The sequence below is a fragment of the Sciurus vulgaris genome (genome assembly GCF_902686455.1).
Source record: "Sciurus vulgaris genome assembly, chromosome: 10".
NCBI classification, from domain to species: Eukaryota; Metazoa; Chordata; class Mammalia; order Rodentia; family Sciuridae; genus Sciurus; species Sciurus vulgaris.
In genome coordinates, this window is record NC_136470.1 from 135,075,454 (window position 1) to 135,095,570 (window position 20,117).

Below are 20,117 nucleotides of genomic sequence, written 5' to 3' on the forward strand. Positions count from 1 at the left end.
TAAAAAAGAAACAACAAAACCAAGGCCTTGGAAACCCCTCTTGGGCCCTTTCCCAGTGATAGCTTCCCTTCCCCCCAACAGGTAACCCGGTGTGGTTAAATACATGTGGCTTCAAGTTTTCTAATCTTTAAACAGTACATTTTTTAACTTGGACTTTATGTAAGTGGAAGCAAATGTATTTAATTGTTTGACTCGATTTTGTTCAACATGTTCTTAAAACTGGCCAGTTTGCTGCACAGAACCTTCTCCGGGGCAAGCTGTCACTTCCCGGGCAAGGGAGCGGACCCCAGGGCCGGCCATGCTCCCTCCTGCTCACTTTGCACTGGCCGGCTCCCTCGGGCCCCTGTCCATCCCGCACTGGGCCCTGCAGGCTGCGGGGAGCATGCGCGGGCTGAGCAGCCGCCTGATCTGACCCACCACAGGGCTCTTTCCTTTGACTCTTTCGAGCGCGCTGCCCTGCCGCGTGGCTGTGGCCCGCTCCATTGTGTCCCCTGATGCACACATATGGCGGCAGCTGAAGGACGTGCCCCTGGGAGCTTAGCTTCCCGGCGGTGGGCATTCCCAGTTTCCCTGGGTGACACCGAACGCGTTGTGCGCAGCCGCGCCTTTCCTGTGCGCCCTGGATCTGTGCCTGGGTCGTGCACTGAACCCCTGCCACCTGCGCATTTCTGAGCGTTCTCTTTAGCCCAGGACCGAATGGTTTTAAAAGCGTCTGCCTTGCAGTTTTGCAGCGAGGTCGTTTCTTTTCCAGTCGCTGCTACGGGGCGGAAGGGGCACTGTCACAGCCGCAGGACGAAGTGCCCATTATCTTCCCGTCAGCACTGGGAACCCACTGACCGTTGTGTTTATTGGGCAGGTTTGGTGCAGGTGCCAAGGTTGTGCATTTCCTGGGACGAGGCAAGCCGTGGAATTACACTTACGACGCCCAAACAAAAAGTGTTAAAAGTGAGTCCCAGGATCCCACCATGACTCACCCAGAGTTTCTCCACCTCTGGTGGGACATCTTTACCACCAGCGTCTTACCTCTGCTTCAGCACTTGGGCCTTGTCAAAGACACCAGCTCCTACGGACATGTGGTAGGTTCTTTTCTCCTTTAGTTTAGCACTGCACTTTTAAAATTGAGGCCTAACAATAGAGTTGGGGAACGTTTAGTCATATTTTAAACACAACTAAGATTTGGGGGAAAGAAAGCAGTGACCCTCACAGTGTAGAGAAATATTGCCACCACAGAGGTGGCAAAGGTAGATTGTGGAAAATTTCATTAGATCCGAGTAGATAAGAAAGATGTTTAGGTTTTTTTGTTTTTTTTTTTTTAATATTCACATATATATTTTGACTGTAAAATTCTTAGCCCATTGTCCATAAAAAGACTCTAAGATCATTCCTAATGGAGTAAATTTAGAGAGAGCACCAGGCCAGGGGTGTGGCTCAGTAGTAGCGGCTTGCCTAGCATGCGGAAGGCCCTGCTTTGATCCCCAGAACTGCAAAAGAAGAGAATGCCTCTTCTAAAGTTTTAAAAACTTCAGGTATTTAAATATATTTTATATTTGCCATCTGCTCAGATTTCAGTGAAAAATCACCATAGTATGAACATACAATAAATACTTTTCTCAGAGTATTTTGATTTCCTGTTTGCACTCCTATTATGTAGGGCCTTTAAGAAGAAATCCCTGTGTAGGAGGGAGCAGACATGTTCCCATCTACAGTAACAGCCTTCTTTAGCATGTATTCTGACTTTAAAGGTCGTCCTCCAAGGTTTATCCTTTGGATGAACTGGAAGAAGATGAGAAATTAAAATGTTACATATTGTTATAAAAACAGAGCCAAAAGGGTAAATTACAATCAGGTAACCAGTTAATTAGCTGACCATAACTGTAAGAGATTTTATAATATTGTAGGAGATTCTTTTTTACAGTAGCTTAGATTAGTTATGTCACTTCACTAGTATTTAAACCAAAAGTTAGAAATGAGAAAGGGAGAAATAACTAGCACTTACTCTACGTACTCTGTACGGATCATAGAATAACACTTGTACGGTAGTTGGAACACTGCCTGGCTCATTGTATGTGCTTAATAAAAGTTAGCTCTATTTATTTAACCCTTAGAACTACCGTCAGTAAGTCTCCTCCTTTCAGATAAAGTAACTGAGACTTGAAGTAGTTGCATACCTTGTCTCAGTTACCTAACAGACTACAGTGGCAGGACGGAACTCAAATCCGGCTCTGAAAGACTGTTCGCCTCACAAAAATTTGAGCCAGACCTTGGTTAAGGTGGGAGAACTTGTCAGAGCCCAGGATGGGAAAGCAGGCTTGAAACGCCCAGGTACAGGGAGTTGGATCCAGTACACTCCAGGCCCTCAGGGCCTTCTCCTGGGGAGGGTCCTGAGAGGCAGAGCGTCTGGAACAGGCTCTCTCCACCGCTGTTCCAAGTGTGAGGCAAAGGCAGGGTCAAGTGTGGCCCCTGTGTTTGCCCAGCTGCAGCACGGCCTGTTCCCAAACTCCTGGGAGCTCCAGTGTATTTAAATACATACACCGGCCCTTATGGCTACGTCCGTAGGGAGCAACAGAAACAGGTGTTCAAGACGGGGTCCGCCATTTTCTTTGTTGAGAGCTACAACTGTTTTTCTTCATTCCCTTTTTTTCTCCACCGAGATTTCCAGTGCCTTCTCCCCGTAGCGCTCTTTGCAGGATAGCCCTGGCCGCCTTAAGGGCGCACGGAGAATGACTGCCTCCCGTGTGGCACGCCAATCAGACGGGCCTAACGTAGAGTAGGTTGGCTGCGTTGGCCGCCTTCACATGTTTTTCCCGCAGCACGAGGGAAGGTGAAGACGGGAATTGAGACAGTTGCTCAAAACCAGCCAAGTTAACAGAAGCTACGAGGATAGATGCTACCTGGCAGTCCAGATGACAGCTTGAGCAGGCAGAACACGTGATCCACAGTCTCAGCCCTTCAGCTGTGCCTGCAAGTGGCACCTTGGGTACTGTGGTGGCTCTCTGGGCAGGCTCTTCTGAAACGTAGCACTAGGTATCGTTTTGTTTAAGTTCTCAACCTTTCCGAGCCCGCAGATTGAGGACTGACCTGAGACGTGTGTTCCTTTGTCCCCCCCCCTTACGCTTTCTGATGAACTGTTCGCAGCTCTCAGACTTGGTCTATACACTGGCCTTCTCTTGCGGCTTCTGTAGAAAGGTATGCAGAACTTAAACATCGACCCTAATTCCTTTGTTCTCCCAATGTTTTCACCGAGTCGAGAAGTCTTCATTTCGTTAGGAAAAACAACCAACCATACGACCCTCGTATTTGCGTGTCTTTTTTGTTTGTTTCACGTACTGCTTTTCAGTTTTTGCTACTCTGCATGATAATTCATCCTGGCTTTTCTCACCTACTCCACCTTATTGCACTCCTGAAAGTGGTCTGACTCGGGCTCTCAGGGAGTCTCTGTGCTCTCTCCTTCAGGAACATGTCTCTGCAGCCATATCACACATGTCCCTCGGAGAGAGCCCAGCCGCACCTCAGCCCTTCGTATCCTCCGAGGAGCGGAAGGAGCGGTGGGAACAGGGCCAGGCCGATTACCTGGGAGCAGATTCCTTTGACAACATCAAGAGGAAGCTGGACACTTACCTCCAGTAGCAGCGCTGCCATCCCCCTGTGGACACAGCCACTTCACAGACACCTGTTTCTGGCACTTAGCGTCTCGCGTGGGCTGAGGAGCCTGCTGCAGTTCTTACGGCTTTCACTAAAGCTCAGCAGGCCAGAGCTGCTTGCAGGACATCAGGTGAGAGCTAGACAGAAGCTGTGCAGCTGTCGTTCTGTTACGGACCGTGCTCTGCTTTTTAACCCTAGACCGGCTTAGCTAACGTTCAGAAGTTCGCCGTTGTGGCCACTGCCAACGGATGTGGCAGGGGAGACCCAGTATTAATATCATGATGGCTGTACCATCTCTGAAAGTGCAGAACCACACTCCACGTCCCTCTCCCCCCCGATGGGACGTGCACGTCCCCCGCTCGCTTGTTACACCCTTCACTGGACGCGCATTGCCCGATTGTTCAGAGCCTGCCAGAGTGATGACAATTCTGCTTTCAGGTAAAGGCAGCCGCTAACACTGCCCCGTGACTCGTAGCCATATTGACAGATGGCACCGACCCATCTCGTATCCTAGCCCTAGTGTCCGAATACGCTCACCAATGCTCCATGCACCGTGAAGGCAGCATGCTTGGTTCTGTATATTTGAAAACAGCGGTGTGTCCTCTGATGGTAACCTGCAGTAGCATCCTGTATGAAAATAAAGACTTCCTGCCACCTCTTGGTTGTTTAATTACGTACTTCCCCCACCTCCTCATGAAAAATATCTATTAGGACATTTTTCATAATTTGTAGAATTTGTCAGTCTCAAAAAACAGTGTGAAGCTTGACTGGGGTATATGCATTAAAAACTGTTACCTAAGATATTTAAAACTAATGTTCTGCAGTGATGGTAATGGATCTGACAGATGGAGGAACGTGAGGTCAAATTTATCTGGTCTGTCACCCACAGTGCATCCCAGCGGGTATTCAGATGGAATATTGTAACCTTAAAATCATTAGGCTGTTCCTGAACATACTCAGTGATCATTCAGGCTGTCAGAATCAGTGTTGGACCCAGTAACTTCTAGTGTTGCTACTCAGAAGCAGCATTAAATGATTGTTTGCAAATGATTCTGGGCTACCGGGGACATATGCAAGGGATAGGATCCAAAATGGCCTTTTAATCATAAAATGAGTAAGCAGAATAACTCAGGAGAGGAGTATGACAGGAAGAAACTTGAGAGGTGTAATGAAGCAAAAGTCGCAGTGCCTTTTATGTCTGGTACTGGGGATCGAACCTCGGGGTGTTTCACCACTAAGCCACATCCCCAGCCCTTTTTATTTTCAGACCGGTTTTCACTAAGTTATTTAGGGTCTCACTGAATTGCCCAGACTGGCCTCCAACTTGCAATCCTCCTCCCTCAGCCTCCCAAATTGCTGGGATTAGAGGCATGCACCACCGTCCCTCAGCTGCAGCAACTTTTGTGACCTAACCTTCACGGTCACCCCTGTTTCTTCTGGCTACTTGGGTCATTCCTCAGTATGAACCAGTGAACATCCAGGTTTGGATGCCTGGAGGCTGGGCCACCATGGAGGCTGGGTACCTGAAGAGCTTGAGAGCCTGAGAGTGTAACTGAACTGCACAATACTAAACGACAAGTGACTTCTGAAGATTCAAGGATTATCTGGACTGGTGGAGAATTGAGGTGCTATCATTTTTAAATACATAAAGCATTTAACAAAAATTTAAGTGCCTCCATGGGTCAAGTGGTGTGGGTGCACAGACCCCTCTGGATGAAGTGCGCCTCGAGAAGCTTCTGCCTTTGGGGCTTCTAGGTCCCTGACTGAGAAACCTAAGTTCTCAGATAAATACCACCTTATTTTTGTGGCCATGCAATATGCAAACTTGGTATTAGAAGAGATAAAATTCAAATTGTTTGAGAAAAGATGTAAAAGCATCAAACTTTTTTGTTAGGGGGGTTCAAACATTATCACCACCCCAGTGTTTGCATGTAGTGCCTTTTGTTCCTTTTTACACAGTATATGAGGTAAAGCTCTAAAGTGAAAGGGCTTAATTTTGAAATTTTATTTCCTTAGTGAAGGCGATTAACTTTTAGAATCAGAAATGGTGACAAGTTGACCTAGAAGATAGTATGTAATATGCATAAAGGTGTGTCGGGCTGTAGCTGGGAAGCCACTGAACTAGGTAATGGATTTCTTTTCCTGCTCTTCCAAGGACAGGTCTTACATCAGGGTGAAGGACTTTTTTACATCAAGCAGCACAGTTCATTCTTCAGGACCTTTTCCAGGGACCCCCAAACACTAAGGGTTGCTTGATAAAATGTACAAAAAGGCCATAATCAAATCGTGGGTGTGCACTTATGGTGATCAGCACTTGACTTGTTACCCCTTGTGAACAGTGGGGACCAGCAGGCTCCGACCCCAAGACAGACTTCCCACACGCAGGTGGGGTCCACCCCATGCCTGGCCCTGGTCTACGTGTAGGTGTGAAGTATCTATCTTATTCCTCCTTTACCTGTGTTGAATACACCTTGGAAACAGTCTTAATGTGTTCAAACCTTGACATTAATGAGTCATCAAGAGTCAGACACCCACTCTGCTCTCATGTTCATGAATCTCGTCTAGACGCTCCTGAGGACAACCTTGGCAAGCTCTGCACATCAAGTAAGGAAGACACACGTGTCTTCAACCCTCACTGGCACAAAGCCTTCGCTTACTGAGGGCAATTTCATTGGTACGCACGGGATTATGTTCTTGATTGAACTATATCCAGCCTAGAGTTGTACAATTAAGGATAAAACCTTCAATAATTTTACGGTATTATTTGTATATACAGGTATCGTGGCAATTGCATTCTTACAGATGAGGAAATTGAGACCAATGTTTTAGATCAGAAAATCTAAAACGAATCAGAAATTTAAATTCAATACACAATCTAATTCCTCAATTAGAACTTTTTGGGAGGACAGTACCAGGGACTGAACCCAGGGGCGCTTAACCACGAGCCACATTCCCAACCCTTTTTATTTTTTAGAGACAGGGTTTCACTAAGTTGCTTAGGGCCTTGTTAAACTGCTGAGGCTGGCTTTGAACTCGTGATCCTCTTACCTCAGCATCCTGAGCCACTGGGATTACAGGCATGCACACATGGCCTGAACAAGAATTTTAACCAGTTAAACTGCACAAAATTTAAAGAGGTGGAAATAGGAGTAAATTATTCTCACCATACTATCAATAAAAATTATGTAATATAAATCTCATCTTCACGTAAATGAGATTTAATGATTCATTTTATTTCATGAGAAAATAGTCATAAAACTATGGCACCAAGCAAGCTAATCAATTTTTGATATTTTTATTGGTTTTAAAACAAAATCCAGTTTGAACCACAAAATTCAGTTTGAACCACGATTGGAAATACAATGTTTACAATATATTTCTAAAGTTATTATTCTATGTAATAATAAAACAACAGCATAGCATAATGTGAAGTTTTCATTCCAGTGGTTTATATATTTTCTTAGGATGAATTAAATTTTTTTAAATTTAACACCACTTAACTGTACAAAAACAAAACCATTTTTAAATGACTTGCCAAACATCATTTATGACTGTGTTTAAAAACCAGCTTTTCAGTGTGTGGGCAAAGCTGCGAGTCGTCTACACCTTCACAGCGAGTTGGAAAGGCTTTGCCTTTACCACCTATAAGAGTAGACTGTGGGATTTCTTTCCCCCAAGAATCATTTGTACTTGATCCAGCAGGAGTACTGGTGTACACGGAAACCTCGTGCCACATTTAATCAGAATCTGATCCACCTGATTTTGTGTAATGCTAGAGCTACTGGGTGAAGAACTTCCTGTGCTCCTACGCCAGCAGACCCACCCAGGTCATTCCACTACTATCCCCGCAGAAGGTCTGTCTTGATGAGAGCGGGCCCTCTGCCCCACCTGAGAAAAGGGGCTGGGAGGACTCCTGCTGACAGATCCACTGCTACTCTAGACACAGGGAGAGGAGGACTTAGCTGGAGAAGTATTTAGCACACACCTCAGGTGTGTCCCCTGTGCCCCACATTGCCCTCCTCTCTCATCTGTCAGTCACCTCACCTCTAAGGCTCGAAGTAAAGTCTTAGGTGCTCTGAAGTCTGCCATCAAGCATGATGCCTCTCTTACTACAGTGATTTCTTCTTTGGATTAAAAATAAATTCCCTTAAGGAAATAAAACCACTGAATACCTAAACCTGACTGCGCAGCTTCTAGTTTTTTTCTTTTAAATGACCTGAGTCATCTAAAATTCTGTGGCAACTACTATGAGTTTGCTTATTAACATAAAGTAAGAGAAATGTAAAGATGAATTACTTAAGTTACAAAATCAAATTCTGATTCTAAACACACATAACAAGGACATCTGTACATTCAGGATTAAGATGTCTTTAAGAGTTGAAACGAGTTTGGAGGTCATCCAGCCCAACTTCCATCCAGATATCACGCCTCTCACATACAGTAGTCTTCTGAATTATAAAAATTTATAGTTATTTCCAAAAAAAGCTACATAAATAAAAAGTATCTATTTATAGAAATATCTATTTAAATTCCATAATTTAAATATTCAAATCAAATTGGGTAGAATTGCTTCCCTCTCACCCCAAGACTGTATTTACACCCTGTATATCAAATTACATTTAAACAATGAAGTAGTACCACCTGACAAAAATGGAGAAAATAGTATTCTAACACAGTCCCTAAATTTTTCGTGAATATAAAACTGCAAGTCACATGTGAATTATATCCCAATGAAGCTGTTAAAAAAAAAATATTGCAAGCAACTTGCTAACATGGACTTTGGTCTCTCATTAAGGTTTGGTTTTGGAATGCAAATGTGGTTTTTCAAAGTCTAATAAAATCATTCTCTTATAATCTGTATATATCTATATATTAATCATTTACAAGGACTGTAGATCCACTGCATCACCAATCAAGAGGCTTTGGTGAATAACCAAATGTGTCCAACATAAAAAATAAGTCTTTACTGGTCAAAAGTATAAAAGGTTCAACCTTACTAGAAATATGAAAAAGCTGAGTACTTGGAAGATATATGAAAATACTCAGCAGAGATACTATGAAAAGCTGAATAACAAAGTAACTTTTTTTCCAAAAAATTATTTTAGGCCACAGTATATAACGGAACTTATTGCTATTTGAAGTATCATTAAAAATAGGTTCATATATAGAAGAGATTGTGTCAGTAACACCCCTTTACTAATATAAAACAACAGGCCCCTTTTAGAAGACACTTTCTCTAGATCTCATTCCTAAATCTCTGTACTGTGTCTCATGTTCAAAACTTAGTATCTGATCAAACTGACCTTACTAACATCCCAAACATTATAAATCAATTAAAGTTCGAATTTCATTAATCTTAGCTTGTTTCATTTCATTAGCATTTGATTTTTTAGTTCCAAAAGCTCCAGCTGCAAGTTCTCTTTTTGTGTTTTGTATTTTCAGCATATTTTCTTCAACAGAATCTTTCACAATGAACTACAAAAAAAAAAAAAAAAAAAAAAAAAAAAATTGGTTAAGAAGTTTTAAAGCAGTTATTTAAAATCTTTAATACTAAGCCCTATTAATATCAAGAATTGCCATGAAGTATAAATATAACAAGACTGCCCACTAAAAACAAAAAATAATTCCAGACATGATGAGAATGCTGGTTTACTACAAAAGGATTTGTATCTTATACAGCTTTCCAAAATGTGCAGTAATTTCTAAGAAACTGTTCAGTTCCTCATTTTTCCTCAATTGCCATGAGAACAGCACGTGATGGAGGAGCACTGGAGCTGGGCTCTGCTCCCCTGTACCTCCCAGCATGGCTTCTCATAGGAGGACTACAGCCCACAGGACACAGGTGACATCTTACAACTTCAACAGATGAGAACAGAAGGAAAACAACCCAATAACTATATAAGCCACTCTGTCTAACTAGAATACAAGCAAAAAATGAATTTAGCCTTATCCTAAAAAGGTTGAGAGAGAAATTCCAGAAAGGTAAGAATGAGCCTTTATCTAGTATTAATTCATTGCATTAAACAAACAGGGAGGGGAAAAAAACATGTAGCTTCTCAGCGGATGCTTAAGAAGCATTTGATAAAATTCAACATTTATTTCTGGAAAAAAAAAAAATCCACCCTGACTTAGTCTAGGAATAAGACAAGTGTTCAACCTTATTAAGGAAGCTACTAGAAATTTACTAAGAAAACCATTTAATGTAAAACAATAAAAGTATTTCCAACAGGAACAGGAGCAAATCAAGTGCAGAAGTCCCGGTTACCACAATAACAAAAGAAGTTGTATTATAAAACTTTACTGCAATACGTAAGAGCTAAATAAATGACGACAGAAACTCTCTGTTCCTGTATGGAAACATTCCTTGTTGCTAAGGAAGAAATTAAATTAATTCCTATCAATAGTTCTTGCCTAAGTTTAAGAGTAATAATAGTAACAGCCCATATGATTTTCAAATGAAGGATAATGAGAACACTCTATCCTCTCAGGTACCAAAACATACTTAAAAAAAAAAAAAAAATCATTGCTGTGGCTCAGTGGCAGAGCACTTGGCTAGCACGTGTGAGGCACTGGGTTCAATTCTCAGCACCATATATAAATAAATAAATAAAAGATCCATTGCCAACTAAAAAATATTTTTTAAAAACCCATCACTGTTATAAAAACTAATGTTGTCATGAGAATAGGAAGAGATCAATGGAACAGAACAGTCTAGAAAAGAGCCACATGCACATTTCATATTAGGAAAAAAGTCTTAAGAAAAAAAAAGTGACCAAATGGTTCTGTATTTGGAAAAAGAATAAAATTAGACCCATTTTCACCAAACACAAATCTTCCAAAAGAACCAGAAATAAGTGGAGAATAGTTTTTAAAATCTAAAGATAAAGCCTTCTGTTCTAAAAAGACTTAAAAAAATCCAGAAGCTATAAGAAAAGCTGACAGTTTTAAATCATAAAAATTTTAAAGCTTTTTCAAATAGATCATAAGGTTTAAAAACAGGCAAGAGAGAGCCTGGGACAAACCATTTCTAATATACAGAACCAATGACTTAGAATGAATAAAGGCATCCTTTATACTGTAAGACCAGATTCCTGCTGTAACTGAAAACTGGCAAAAGATACAAGCAATTCAGAAAAACTTGATGAATAGAAATGTGAACATGTTCAAGGTCTTAGGTAAATGCGAATCAGAAGGGCACTTTTTTCACCATAACATAAGCAAAAATTTATACTAGTCTCATATACTACAAACTCTTTTGATAAGAACCTGACAGTTATCAAACCAAAATTCTAAATCCAGAATTCTACTTTTTTAACCTATCCTAAAGAAGTACTCATACATATGCACAAAGATATATGCAAAACAGTGCTCATTATAGCATTATTTTTATTAGCAAGAAGAAAAATGGACTAAATTTTTTATATGCAGGTTTTAAGAAGGAGTCAAAATCACAGAGAAGAGTAAAATCCTGGTTACCAAGGGGACAGGAGGGAGGAATGGGGTACTGTGGTTTAAGTTTGAGATGACAGAAGAGTTCTGGGGATGGCTGCACAACCATCTGCAGTGTGCAGGTACTTAATGCAACTGAACTATACACTTAAAATTATGGCTAAAATGTTAAAATTTGTTGTGTGTATTTTACCACAATAAAAAAACATGTTGATCTAAATGTACTTACATAGTATGTTTAAGGAAAAAGAATATGTTGGAGGATAATAAAGTATGATCCTGTTTATTTTAAAGTGATTTTTTTTCTTGAGATGTATGCCTAAAACAATATATGTAACTATGGGGAAAAGGACCTTGAACAACTTATTTTGAAGGAGGAGGAGAAAAAAGTGAGTTTTGCTCTCTGTATTTCTACCTCAATCATAACAACAATGTATTCATGCATTACTTTAATAAGTTTCATTAAAAAACACACTGACCTAATCTTAAAACAGGGGGTTCAGAAACTCACTTTAGTGATGATAACTTCTTGCTTCTGGCCAAGTCTGTGGCACCTGTCAAAGCACTGGTCCTCAGCAGCAGGGTTCCAGGCCTGCAGAACAGGATTGCTTTAGTACTGCCTGCCAGATGAGTTCTGCATTAGTCCTTTCATTTCAGCAACATGCACCATCTTTTTCTGACTGAATTCAGATGCTGACACCGTAAATACACTGAGGAAAAAAACCCACTTCCACCATCACTCTGACAAGAGGCAGACAATCTCGCACGTCATCTCACTTCACTGGTGAATACTGGCTGAGTATCTCTTCTCTGAAAAGCCTGGGACCAGAAGTGTTTCAGATTTTAGTTTTTCAGATTTGGAAATTTTTGCAAAGACTTGATTGGTTGAGCATCCCTAAACCAGGACTCTGAATTCCAAAATGTTCCCAAATCCAAAACTTTTTGAGTGTTGTCATGATAGTCCTTAAAAAGATCCCAACTTCAGAGCACTTCAGATGTTTCAACCCTGAAGTTGCTCAACCCGCACACTGAAGAACAAGAGGCTGACGTGGTCGGCACCCAAGGTAAGTGTCTGCTGATTAATCAAGGAATTTCTGATTTTTTCACTTTAAAGTGGGTCCATGTATGCTTAATGGATAAAAGTTTATACATTCTCTCAGATGACAGTTTATAATGGAAAAGATGGAATTCTCGGGCCCATTTATGAAAACGTTTTCTCCCCCTTTGCTGGTCACTGGTTCTTTTTCTTTCAGTTTCCTCCATTCATGAAATAAAAGTACCAAACAAAATCTCAAGACTAGTCAAAAGTCCTAAAACCTACTTAAGAACTTCTTGATACTATTAAAAATCAGTCTGACTTCCAGTTAATACAGACATTATTACAAAAACTGCCTAAGCTGAAGAAGAAAATGATGATGTAATAAAACGGGGGTAATATCCAAAAAGATAGAGGTCTGTAGTCTAGAAAAACAGTAGTCAACTGATTTTTAAATAATATCAACAAATTATCAAGATAAAGATCACTAAGTTTTACATGTAAACTATGGGATGACTGCTCAAAATCAAAATAGAATTTTGAGGAAAAGGTACATTATACAGCAAAGTACCAGCTGAAATATGAAAAAAAAATCAGATGCATATGTAGATGAGAGTTTTGTAACATTATACTTTAACTTCCTTTCTTTTTTAAGTTCCCTTGGGATCTGGGGGAAAGGATGGTTTTGCTATTAACTTGTAATTTGAATTTGGGGTTCCTTTTCAGTGTGAAAGTTAGATTTAAGGATACACTTAGCATATGATTTCCTAGTACTGACAGGTATGATACTATCTGAATATTTTATATTTCAGACACATTTTCAAACTGGGACAAGCAAGAAGCCAAGTCAAAAGTCTTTGGCTGTTGCCTGTATTTTATCCAGCAACCTAAAGCCAAGTTGACAACATACATCTACGTGACTATCAGAAGGCCCATTTTTCTCATGATATATAAAACTCATAGCTCCCACTCTCATGCAGTAATTAAGTATAACAATGAGTCACTTCAGGAGGTCATGTTTGCATGAAAAGGTAAAAGATTTCACAAATTTTTTAACTGAATTTTGTCTTCCTGGGACTTGATTTTTGTTTTAAAGTTAGAAAAAACATTTGTCTGTTCTTTGGTTGTTTTTTTTTGCTGAACCAGGGGCTGAACCCAAAGGCACTCTATCATTGAGCCACAACTTCAGACCTTTTTATTTTTTATTCTAAGACAGGGTCTTACCAAATTGTCCAGGCTTCCCTCAAACTTGAGATTCTCCTGCTATAGCCTCCCAACTTGCTGGGATTATAGATATGTGCTGCACATGGGCCAGATAGTGCTTTAAAAGTGTATCTAACTGATAACAGAGTGTGGTGGCACATGCAGCTCAGGAGGCTAAGGTAGGAGGATCACAAGTTCAAAGCCAGCCTCAACAATTTAACAGGTCCTAAGCAACTTAGTGAGACCCTGTCTCAAAATAAAATATTAAAAGGGCCGGAGATGTGGCTCAGTAGTTAAGCACCCCTGGGTGCAATCCCTGGGACCAAAAAAAAAAAAAACCCTTTATAATAATAAGGACTCTATTAACAACCTCTTCCTTATCCAGTACTAAGATTATATAAATAAGACACAACAATATGGGAACTGTTCTAAAAATTAGCTTCCTAGATAAGTACTACATTTATATGAAACAATCTTTATGGTGACTTTTTTTGGTACTGGGGGTTGAACCTGAGGCACTTAACTACTGAGCCATATCTCCAGCCCTTTACTTTGGAGACAGGGTCTCACTAAGCTGCTAAGGCTGGCTTTGAATTCACAATCCTCCTGCCTCAGCCTCCTGAGACACTGGGATTACAGGCATGTGCCACTGCACAGGGCATAATCACGTTTAAATAGTAACCATAAACCTCTTTTAATATTTAAAACTTCACGCTAAGGCAAATATGGACCTCTGTCAGCCATGATCTGTGCCTAGGAAAGCCTACATATGACTGGATGTGATCTTACTGTGAAGGTTACCCTCAGTTGAGGGGAAGGAAAATTTAAAAAGCCTTGATGCACTGGTACATGAATCAACTAAAACCTCACAGAATAAAAGATCCATAACGTTTTTACATGTTGTAAATCTGAATTTCAGACTACCAGGTGAGACCACGAATCTCCCATCTGTAAACACACAAACAGTACAGGATTGCCAGCAGCCCATGTGGTACCCGGCACCAACTAGAAATTAAATTAGTTCAGCCCCTGGTGCGTGGGGAACAACGCGCTCCTGTGCAGATGCGGCCTTGGCTCCACACAGACGTCAGCTTTCTTCCTGCTCTAGGTCCATCGTGTACATCCACAAGTGACGGCACAATATTAGGTGAGAAAACTTTCTGCACACGTTCTATTTAGTTATTTGTTTCTCAAATTGTGATCCCTGACCACCTGCACATGAGTTAACTACCTATCATCAATGTTAAAAATGCAAATTGCTGAGTCATACCCAAGGGCTCCTCAATCTAAGGATAGAGGCTTACAATTCTTAGCCATATAAAGCTCGAGATGATGAGCACGTAACAGTTGTCAGAGTCCCAGTGCCTGTACCACTCCTTGACACTAAGTAGGGTCTCATCTCTTACTGGCTGAATGAACCACTTAGGCATTACAGTTCATAGGCATTTACTCTGCATACAGAAGAGTAGCAGAATAGCTCAGCAAAACAGTACTTAACACAGATTTGACTCTGGTTTTGCGTGCTATTAGCTGTGTGACGCCGGGCAATTTACTTCTCTGCTTCAGTTCCTTCATCTATAAAATAAGGGTACTATAAGAATTCTGTGAGGATTTTAGTTGACATGTGTAAACCCCTTAAGAAAAAGCCCCCAAAATACACATTTACTAAGCTATTACCTATTTTAAAGTCTGCTTCAGAATTTTCATAATCAATTATAACTGAAAGTATCTGCCAAAGAGTTTGTTTTTAACCTTTCTGAAAGAAATAACACGTTGAAAAGCCTATAAAGCTACTTACTGGATCCATTAAAAATACCCGAGAAGCTGCACAAAGATTCAAACCAACACCCCCTGCTTTCAAGGACAGCAGCATTATAGTCGGAGATCCCGCTTCGGTGTTTTGGAAACACTGAATTGATTCAACCCTTTTCTTCTGGGCCATGGAACCATCCAAACGAGTAAACACAAATCCGGAGGCTCTAATTGGGACAAAGAAAGAGGAGTCACACTTACTATATAGTATTAAAAAACAAAAGTTAGTTACAAATAGTAGTCAATCAATTCTTTCACTAATGTTTGCATGTATGTGTTTATTTTTGCAGTACTGGGGATCCAACCCAAGGCCTTACACATGCTAGGCAAGTGTCCTCCCTCCCACTAATTACCCCAATCCTCGCTAATTTACTTTAACGTGTTACTGAGCACCCTAACTAACATGCCAGCTACTACGTTTTCTGACAAATTGGAGACCTGATCTTTGGAATCCTATGCTGCCATAAAACAGTCTCTTTTGTGACTCTGAACATCACTTTTGAGAGATGAAATGACTAAAACCGGCAAAACATTAAATAGGTGTTTTTCTGTGATTCAAGTCAATACAAATATATTATTCTTTTTACTCAAAGTGAAAAACACTGAACTCACTTAAGTGGTGTTTCTATTAAAGACAGGAACGTTGTAAACTGAGAAACAACTAAACTTTTTATGTTGGGATTCTTCTTTCTTAAGTCAATCAAAGCATGCATTAGAGCATTAATCTGAAAAAAAATTAAGATACCCATTAGATTCCATTTTCAAATGGTAAAATAAGCCCCCAATTTTTAAATTTATCATATGTTAATTGTTCATATTAATGGGGTTCAGTATATTTCTATACATACATATAACATGCACTGATAAAATTCCAAAATGCTGTCCAAAAAAGTCCTGCCATATTACTTAACTAAAAGGCAAAATAAGACTAAATTTTTTAAAAAGACTCAAAGAATACTATAATAAACTGAACCCCTTTCTCTCTCCTCTGAAATTCACCACATACAGTAAGCAAAATGTCAGAGCCAGCAACAGGAAATTCAAAGGACAGAACTGAAAGTAGAACGACTGTTTTGTTCCATGATATGTATTTCCTTATATGACAAACACGTGAATATCTGCACGTGTGTACTTTACCTTTGAGCTGGACGTCCATTCCATATTGGACTTTTTCTCACTGTCACATGCCAGTTCTTCTGGAGGACATTCTAATAAATTGTCTCCATGTATATCATTTCTGCATAAAGGGCATTTAGCATGTGGCTGTTAAAGAACAAAATATGAGCCACACTGATTAAAGAAATAGAATATAAATTTGCCTAAAAATTTTTAAATATATGAGAGACTCTGTGTCCCTCATGCCAGCATTTTATTAAGCCAGATTCAGTCCCTTAAGGTAAATCTGTACATGTTGAACTTCAGTGTAACGGCCTTGGAGGCATGGGGTAAAGGAGGCAGCAAAAGTACGTGGCCTTGACAGACAGCAAGAGCTTGAGATGCTAAATACCACATCATCTGCAGACAAGTTAAGAAACCACGAATGAGAGTGTCTTGAACCTAACTCTAATGTGCAACCCTATTTGGAACAATTCTTCAGAAAAAACAAAATCATTCTTACTGGCTTGTGAAGCTAACGGTTTATAAAGCTTATGACAGCTTAAATATACAGTTGTCCAGATCTGCCAACCCGTATCAGGTTGTGATTTATTGCTTTTGTTGTTCAAAGCAACATCTGTCGTCTGTTTATACTAAGACCTGCTAGTAAAATTAGATCATATCTTAACTACATACAACACCACTACAATAAGAAAAGATTCTGAAACTAAAACTCTTAGAACTCAGTATGCTAGTGCTACCTTTTGGGAGGATGAAGATGGTAGAGGATTGGAAGGAGATACAGGGATATGTGGGCAGCAGTTTACATGGATGTGTTTACCTTATAATTATGATAACTCCCTACTGTACAACTGTAATTTGTCCATTTTTTCTAAATGTATCCTACATGTTACATCAAAATGTTAAAAATATTTATACTAGTTGAAGCACTGCTTAAAAGGATTTATTCTACCTCAAAAAATTTTATGACATAGAAGAATTTAGATCTACTTTATCCAATAAAATGGCAAATAATCACATGTCAATTAATTTTAAGTGAGCCAAACTTAGGTGACAGGTGTGTACAATACCACCAAAATTTGAAGACTTAAGTTAAAAAAAAAGTAACGTATCACATTTTTATTTTAGCTACACTGGATTAAGGTGCATTATTAAAATCAATTTCATGTTTCTTTTTATAAAAAATATGGCTGTTGTAAAATGGAAATTATCTTTGAGCCTTACCTCATCAGTGTATTTATAAGCAATGATTTAAGAAGTACACAGAAGTAGGATTACTGTCAAACAGTGCTCCAAAAAAGTCTTTTTATGTTAAAAGGGAATAACCACAAGAAACGTTATCATCTATGAAGATATTGAAATAATTAACCATTGAAAAGGTCGTTATTAAATACAAGTGCAAAACTCCTATTTCCTTGGAACTGGGTTTCCATTACACTAAGGAAAGGCACGCCAGTCCATACCGCAGTTATGCTATACTGAACAGAGTACTTACCTGCTCATTCTGAATGACCTGGCAAATACAAGGTTTACAAAATACATGTGCACAATGTGTTATCACAGGAACTGTCAAAGAATCCAAGCAAATTGCACATTCTTCATCTGAACCTGAGCTCAGAATTAACTTCATCTTCCCTATTAACTTCTTTCTCAATTCTTCAGGTGTATCATTTCCTAGAGAAAAGGCTGAAAAATTAATTTCAGAGCAAGATTTATAACATGACTAGACAGTTAATCTACCTTACATAAGGCAAAGGGCCGCTTGCCAACATAGGTAGTCTTTTCACCTTTTTTTGGTCATGGGCAAAAAGCATGGCTTAAATTTGAAATTTTAAGAAAAATTCAGAAGATAAAACAATAGATGACCCTAGCACACCTCCTATAGAAGCCCTGCTGCGGCCTGACCAGGCTAGAGGAGCAGAGTGAGAGTCAGGTCCGGCCTGCATCTTTCCCCCAGGTGTCTACCTCCAGCAATCCTGCAAGAGCCCCATAATTCCCTTTCGCTGGTAAAAAGTTCTTGAGTATATTCTCGGTTAAGCCCTTTAATAAACAATGTCCACGTGGCAGAATGAAACAAGAAACCATTTTAAGCCACATAAAAAACTTCTCATCCTGACCGGAAGTACTTCTGACAAACACAATGCAGGTCTCCGTCGCGCTTCTTACCTGAGGGGCCGCCGGAAGACACTGCATTCGTGAGAAGGTGAGTGTGACAACAAATCTGCCGCAGTCTAAGCAGAAGACCCAGGACGTCTGCGTAGTGTGCGAGGACAGTCCCTTCATTAAAGTACCTAAAACAGAAACACCAACATTACGAGAGCCTCTGAACATCTTCTCTGGAAGTCACTTCAGAACAAGAACGAAGGCCAGAGGCAAACTTCCAAGAAGCCGAGAGAGGTGTGTTCACCAGCAAGTACGACAGGTGAGCAACGGCTGCCAGCTGCGGAAGCAGCTGGACAGGATGCCGGGAGGAATGGCCCGTGAACCACCGTTCTTCAAGCCAGACGGCACGCTCTGAAGGGACAGCTGGCCTCTCCCACGTGCACACGCAGACAGCCAGCCTGGTGACTGAGCTTCTCTGCACACGTTTACAACAAAAGGAGGCAAGGCCAGCTGCATGAGGAAGTGTGTGAACACAGTGTTTCAGAAAACAGGCACCGCACAGCACTCCATACAGACACACTGCAGTGCCTCACATCTGTTGCGTGCAGACCGATAAAATCTAGAACAGACATGGATCCCGAAAATGTAAACTGAGATATTTCCTGCTGGCCGGGTACATGGGCATGAACATCACGTGAATCTGGACAAGCAAATACTAGTGCAGAAAGAATTCAAGATACTTATTGTTAAGTACTAGTGAGCACAGAGCAAGGTAGGCAGCAAAAGAAGTCACCAGAGAAACACTGCATAGAACAAATTATGACCAAGGATACCGCCACGACTTCATGGCACTCAATAAAACTCTTCTTCCTTAAAAAAATATCCTTAAGGTGAAGACAAAGTGCTCTGAAAAGATGACCTGGCTTCTACCATGGCCACTCTGGACCCAACCCCACTCAAGTTCTCGGGCTGGGAGGAAGCCCTACTTCTGCAGTCCTGCTCTCCCACACGCAGCTCTTCCTTCTGGTCCCCAGAGGCGGGCACATCAAACATGCTTTCGCTTGGCAGACTCAATTTCAACCAATTCCTACTCCTTCGTGGTCAGTTTCATCAGTTCCCACTCTCAGATTTCCACATTTTGTTCATTTTGTCGGCAAGTCCTATTGTCTAATTTCTCTACACATATCCCCCGCACAGAGAGCACCCTGCCACTCTGAACACCTTGCCTTTTAAAGACAGCTGCGAGGCCAGCAGATCTGCCTTCCCCTGGAGATGCCTGGCCTTGCGGCCCACTGCTGACTCTGGAGGCTTTTTGCTCCCTCTGGGCTTCCCTCCCTCTACACCCCTGCTGTCTTCACCTCTGAATCCGTAGCACTGTCCATTCTCTTCCCCTTAAAAGCAGTTCCCAAGCCCATTAAAAAGCAGGGCTAGCAATCAAGCATCAACCCGACATACTGGTCTCATTTTCTTCTTCCTTAGTGAAATCCGGTCCAGTCCCACAGCCTCCCTTTCTCTGCAACCCACTTCCTCGTTCTGAGAGTTTACCCCAGTAACTCCTGATCACAAAATTAGATGGTTGCTTCTGAGTCCCCTCACCATGGGACACTACTGAATACCCCTTCTTTCTTGCACTATAACTTTCTTAACTTTCTTCATACTTTTCTCTTTGATGAATCTACAGTAACTTTTTAAACTCTTAATTCATTTAAATGTGTACATCCCCCTCACGGTTTTGGCCCTTAATAAGTTTACCTAT

General features: G+C 40.8%; 2 protein-coding genes across 6 annotated transcripts in view; one reads left to right on the forward strand and one right to left on the reverse strand.

Annotated features, from left to right (window-relative positions):
• Positions 1 to 3,768, forward strand: part of GYG1 (glycogenin 1) — a 31,398-nt gene extending 27,630 nt beyond the window's left edge. The window contains 2 exon segments of the mRNA XM_079100506.1: positions 857 to 1,076; positions 3,454 to 3,768. Coding sequence (XP_078956632.1) covers positions 857 to 1,076; positions 3,454 to 3,627 — 394 coding nt within the window. The 3' untranslated portion in view covers positions 3,628 to 3,768.
• Positions 3,769 to 5,536: 1,768 nt separating this feature from the next.
• Positions 5,537 to 20,117, reverse strand: part of HLTF (helicase like transcription factor) — a 51,083-nt gene continuing 36,502 nt past the window's right edge. For 2 of the 5 annotated variants that reach the window (XM_079100503.1, XM_079100502.1), the window contains exons 19-25: positions 18,425 to 18,549; positions 17,754 to 17,932; positions 16,280 to 16,405; positions 15,755 to 15,867; positions 15,129 to 15,309; positions 11,603 to 11,683; positions 5,537 to 9,117 (exon numbers count right to left, since the gene is read on the reverse strand). In XM_079100503.1, coding sequence (XP_078956629.1) covers positions 8,965 to 9,117; positions 11,603 to 11,683; positions 15,129 to 15,309; positions 15,755 to 15,867; positions 16,280 to 16,405; positions 17,754 to 17,932; positions 18,425 to 18,549 — 958 coding nt within the window. In that variant the 3' untranslated portion in view covers positions 5,537 to 8,964. Of the gene's footprint in view, positions 9,118 to 11,602; positions 11,684 to 15,128; positions 15,310 to 15,754; positions 15,868 to 16,279; positions 16,406 to 17,753; positions 17,945 to 18,424; positions 18,550 to 20,117 lie in introns of all 5 variants that reach the window. The other 3 variants (XM_079100501.1, XM_079100499.1, XM_079100500.1) reach the window with 2 other exon arrangements.